Source organism: Taurulus bubalis, assembly GCF_910589615.1.
Source record: "Taurulus bubalis genome assembly, chromosome: 13".
NCBI classification, from domain to species: Eukaryota; Metazoa; Chordata; class Actinopteri; order Perciformes; family Cottidae; genus Taurulus; species Taurulus bubalis.
Window position 1 is genome coordinate 1,689,992 of NC_136601.1, and position 6,049 is coordinate 1,696,040.

At 41.6% G+C, this 6,049-nt stretch overlaps 1 protein-coding gene across 1 annotated transcript in view; it reads left to right on the forward strand.

Annotated features, from left to right (window-relative positions):
* Nucleotides 1-3,583: 3,583 nt before the first annotated feature.
* Nucleotides 3,584-6,049, forward strand: part of dgkq (diacylglycerol kinase theta) — a gene marked incomplete at its 5' end in the record, with an annotated part of 16,376 nt that continues 13,910 nt past the window's right edge. Inside the window, 2 exons of the mRNA XM_079228540.1 lie at nucleotides 3,584-3,818; nucleotides 5,038-5,117. Coding sequence (XP_079084666.1) covers nucleotides 3,584-3,818; nucleotides 5,038-5,117 — 315 coding nt within the window. The remainder of the gene's footprint in view (nucleotides 3,819-5,037; nucleotides 5,118-6,049) is intronic.

Here is a 6,049-nt window from a genome sequence, read left to right on the forward strand (position 1 = left end):
TAAGAAATAATTGCCTGTAACTTCGTTGAATGTACTTTATATTTATGTTATTCTACTACTATTTCAATATTTTTCTTTTTAATATATTTTTTAATTTAAATTTTTTACTTTATTTTACTGTATATATTTATATATATATATATATATATATATATATATATATATATATATATATATATATATATATATATATATACATTATTCACCTGGGTTGAAGCAGCTGGTGGCTGAAGGAGCAACACAGAGCTGCCAGAGTGTCCTGCATGGAGTAGAACACCAGGTGATAGCTTAGCATCATCCTCCACGAGGTGATAGCTTAGCATCATCCTCCACCAGGTGATAGCTTAGCATCATCCTCCACCAGGTGATAGCTTAGCATCATCCTCTACGAGGTTATAGCTTAGCATCATACTCCACCAGGTGATAGCTTAGCATCATCCTCCACCACGTCCAGAGACACCCCAGCGCTGCCGGCCTTCTTTACCAGTTTGTTACAACATAATGCTTTGGTACATATTTATCAACACAATTATAAATAATAAAAACATTTATCAATAAAATGAAGTATTTCACAGTTAAAAAATCAGTAAAGTGAAGGAGCTAATTAAGAATATTAAAGTTAGAATCTTTAATAATAATTAGTTAAACAACCAGTGTCAGTGTCCAGTACTGACACCTAGTGGTCATGAACAGAAGGTACAATGGAAAACAAACAACAGTAACATTATTTATTTATTACAACCATTATCATGACATTGCCTCAGCACTCTCAGGACCTGAAGAGAAGATCATTTATTTATACATCAAATTCCTTCACTTTCATCTCGACATGAACGTATGACCCACACATCATTATTTCAACCTCAGAGCATGAATGTGAAGTTTAAAAAAAAAGATATGGATTTTAATTCCCTAATTAATTGACTTTTAAAATGGTCCGTTTCCAAGAAAAAGTATATACCAAAATGTATAAAAAAATATAACTCGCAAGTTGCTCTTTTAAAGAATATGTTTTATATATAAAGTGAACGCTGTGGACTTATGGATTATAATAATCATCTTTATTTGTACAGCACATTTCATACAGACTATGTAGCTCAAAGTGTGACACATTTAAAAATAAATAAAAACAGAAAACAGTTCAGTTTAAACAAATACAAGTAATAGGAAGAAAGCTCCAGTTTGCACTTAAATTTTAAGTGTAATTAAAAAAAATGTCAAGAGATGAATAAAAACTGGAAAACATTTTACATTTAAAATGTGAAAAAGAAATAAACAAATAAAAGTGGTTTAAAAGTGTTTAAATACATGAAAGGTCATACAACACAAAGTGCTGGGAACAAAATAAATAGATATGTTTAAAGTGTATTACCTGGAAGTGAAAAATACCTTTAAAGGCATAATACTCGGGTAATAATCTATTACAAATAGCATTTTTTGACAGGTTTGGAAGTAAAAGACAAACAAAGCCCTGATGAAGAAATATTGAAATATTATCAGATAAAGTGTCATGAAGTATGTTTTGAAACGTTAGAAATATGTTTCTTTATTCAGTAAATGTCTGTTTTGTATCATGTAGAAGAGTTTTACCACATTCTTCTGTTTGAAGTACATTTTGAAGTACATTTATTCAACACAGTTTTGAGGTGGCTGTACTTTTTATTTACTCTCAATATCATGCACAATAATACTTGTCAGTATTACTTCTAACACGCTTTATATTTTAAATCTTGTTTCATATTTTAATTAAATGACAAAACATAAATATAGTATATTTATATTAGTATATTTATATTTTAGTTACTATATTAAATTTTTTCACAAGTGCATTACTTATAAATATTGTTTATTCTTGTACTGTATTTCGTTCTACTTTTACTCTGGATGATGACAAAGTTGTTTATAAGAAAAATAAATCTCATCTGTTTTAAAACAAACATGGATTTCCTCAGAGAACCTTAAAACAACACAAAGAGACAAAGTGAGGAAGGAGGCGAGGGCAGAGGAAGGAAGGGAGGAAGGAAGGAAGAACACGAGAAAAGAGGAAGGATGTGTGACAGAGTAATGGTTCAGGAATCATTCATTCATTTAATGAGATCAGGGCTCACACACATCCTGACCAATGGATCCATGACTTTAAACCAAATGTCATCACAAACATTTAGTGAAGTCTGGGTGTAAACAGTAAAAAGTGAGTAAATGTAGTATTTAAACTAACAATGAGAACACAAAGCATACAGTAAACCTTAAATGACTCAAATGAATGAGACAATAGTTTGATTAAAAGAATAAACATTTATATAGAAGCCTGTATGTATGCCTGCTTATATTTTGAGTCTTTCTTTTAAAAGCATATTCATTATTTTAAACTCAGCGTAAATGAACACATGAATATAACACATTCACATGACTTTTACTAAACTTTTGGAGAAAAAAAGAAACAATGTCAAGGACTTTTCCAGGCCTGGAAATAACCATTTTAAAACTCCATGACTGTTCCAGGTTTTCCATTAACGTAAAACCCTGTAAGATTCAGAAGAACCTCAAGAGGGGAAGAGGGCAGGAAGGGAAGAAGGGAAGGAGACGAGGAGAGGGGATGAAGGGGAGGGAGGAGGAGGAGTAAATCAGTGTTAGAGAGTCTGACGCGGAAGAAGAATCAGCCCTCTGAGGAGGAGGAGGAGGAGGAGGAAGAAGAAGAAGAAACCCCGAAATGAAGCGCCCCCCTCCGGTTCTCTTCACACTTGTTGAATAACGTTTGTTCTCCGGTTCTCCGGACGTTCCCCCTCCGGCTTCCTCGCGTCTTTTCTGACCGGGTCCTGCACGCGCGCGTCCGTTGCGCGTCGACTGGAAGAATAACATCCGCTCCGGAGACTTCCTGCCGCCGCGCGCATCATCATCATTACGATTCACCGGATCGATAATTCATCTTTTATTCATTCGGCTTCCTAAGCGGGGAGCTCCGGGGAGGAGGAGGAGGAGGAAGAGGAGGGAGCACGCCACCGAGCACGCACGCACACACGCACGCACGGCGCGCTCTCGGTTCGCAGCGCCGCTGGGTGGCACCGCTGTCTCCGGGCGGAGGGACTCTGATCTCGGCGTGGTGGACGAAGGCGACGTCGAAAAGGTCTCCCGTCACCGCCTCTCCCGGAACTCCCACTCGGTGTTTCAGAGGAAAGGTTGGACACACGATTCATATTTCAGGAGCCGCTCCGGGTGGACGCGCCGGCCGCAGCGCCCTCTCCGCCGGGTCCAGCCGGCGGCGATGACCCTCCACCGCGGAGGTGGTGGGGTAACTAATCTCGTTGGAATCACAAAGTCGTGACCCGGTTTCCTACTTTTGTATTTTTAGGATCTGGATTATTAGCTGCTGAGGCGGTAGAGGGCCGGGGGGGTCTCACGCACACGCCGAGGACGGCGCCTTGTCGCCGGGGCTGCTGCGCCGCCGTACCCGGTGGGGGATGTCTCTCTGCCGGGGTATTTTCTAGAGATCCAGTCTCTTTTCTTCTTCTTCTTCTTCTTCTGCACCAAACACCACATTCCCCCCTCGTGTTGTCGCGCTACTTTCGGGGGAGACTGAGAGGACATGGCGGACTCCTGCAGGGACAGACCGCCGACGGACCCGGACGCCGCCGCCGCGGACTGCCGGACAGCGAGCCCCCTGAGCGGGAAGAAGAGGGCGCAGCAGTCCCCGGGTCTCCGGCCCAGGTACCAGAGCCCCGCCCCGGGACACTGCCTCCGGAGGGTGACCCTCACCAAGCCCACCTTCTGCCACGGCTGCAGCGACTTCATCTGGGGGCTCGTCGGCTTCCTGTGTGAAGGTAAGACCACATGCACGCGTGTTTGTTCATATTACATCAGAACTTGTTTATCAATACTCGTGTGGCCCCACATGTGCATACTTGTTTTGGGAATTGAACCACCGACCCAGCTGGTTGTTCCTGCTGGCTGCTGGAGCTTCAGGTGACGCTGAGACAGGTGTGTTTTGGGCGTCTCCTGCCTGTCACGTGATGCAGCTTAACGGTAGAAACGGGTCAAAGGTTAGTCCTCCGACCTGGAGCTGGACTGTGGTGATGTGAGAGCAGAGCCCGGACTAAACCCCAGACCCCAGACTAGAACACAGACAGAATTGTTGACTGGGATCACAGACTGGGATCACTGGGATCAGGCCCAGTTGAAACTGGTTAGTTTCGGGTCATTGAAAGCCTGAATGATTTATCTTCATGAGGAACCAGAAAGGCTTCGTCTATTCTTTCCTCTTCCTCTCCTTCACTGTCCTCCCTTCTTCTATTCTGGGCCCTTCCTATTCTTCTTTCCTTTCCTAATATTCTGTTTCCTTTCCTCCTCTTTTCTTTCCTTTTCTTTTCTACTTCCTTTCCTTAGTCGTTCCTTTCCCCCTTTTCCCCCTTTCTTTACTTTCATCTCCTTTCCTTCCCCCTTCTTTCCTTTCCTCCATTTCCTTCGCCTCTCTTTTCTTTCCATCTCACAAAGCCACGACTTAATCATGAATTCAACAGGCGAACTGAAGAGCAGATCCAACACACACACACACACACACACACACACACACCACTCTGCCCAGTAACACACTGGTTGTCCAGATCGGAGCCGCAGTCAAGTCGTGATTTACTTCCTCTGGGCTGGCATAGCAACAGGAGGCGTGTTTGTGAGTCATGACCATCATCACCATCATCATCATCTTCATCTTCATCATCGTCACCAAACAGCAGCAGGTGCATCAAAAGCTGCACAACAACAACAATAACAACAACATCAAAAGCGCCGCTCGGCTGCATTATGTAATGGTTCCTTCTTTAAGCTGTGGAGTCGGATTAACACGAACATGTGATGTCATCAAAGTGCCTCATCTGGCTGCGAACATTTCATATATATATATATATATATATATATATATATATATATATATATATATATATATATCGGGTCCGCTGTGTAGTGGCTCTTCTGGGAATCGAACCTGCGACCTGCCGGTGCCTTGCTCAGCGGCCTCTGACTGTCCTTCTCTGTCTCCTCCTCCAGTGTGCAACTTCATGTGTCACGAGAAATGCCTCAAGACGCTGCGTTCGGCTTGCTCCTGCATGACTCCGTCTGCGGTCCGGGTGAGTAAAACAAACGCCCCCCCCCAACCAGACGTTTACTGATCACACCGATCGCCGATCAATAAACCGCCGATGATGAACACGAGGAGCTCATTGGTTCTTCATCCTGAAAACACAACGTTTTCTTTCTGTTTGGGACCGACGGAAAGGAACAAGTATATTTACTCAAGTACTCAACTTAAGTACTAATGCAAGGTACTTGTACTTTACCAGAGTACTCCCTACTTCTCCTCCATTACATCTCAGAGGTACATATTGTACTTTATGTGTACTACATCTCAGAGGTACATATTGTACTTTATGTGTACTACATCTCAGAGGTACATATTGTACTTTATGTGTACTACATCTCAGAGGTACATATTGTACTTTATGTGTACTACATCTCAGAGGTACATATTGTACTTTGTGTACTACATCTCAGAGGTACATATTGTACTTTATGTGTACTACATCTCAGAGGTACATATTGTACTTTGTGTACTACATCTCAGAGGTACATATTGTACTTTATGTGTACTACATCTCAGAGGTACATATTGTACTTTATGTGTACTACATCTCAGAGGTACATATTGTACTTTGTGTACTACATCTCAGAGGTACATATTGTACTTTATGTGTACTACATCTCAGAGGTACATATTGTACTTTGTGTACTACATCTCAGAGGTACATATTGTACTTTATGTGTACTACATCTCAGAGGTACATATTGTACTTTGTGTACTACATCTCAGAGGTACATATTGTACTTTATGTGTACTACATCTCAGAGGTACATATTGTACTTTGTGTACTACATCTCAGAGGTACATATTGTACTTTGTGTACTACATCTCAGAGGTACATATTGTACTTTATGTGTACTACATCTCAGAGGTACATATTGTACTTTATGTGTACTACATCTCAGAGGTACATTTGAGACA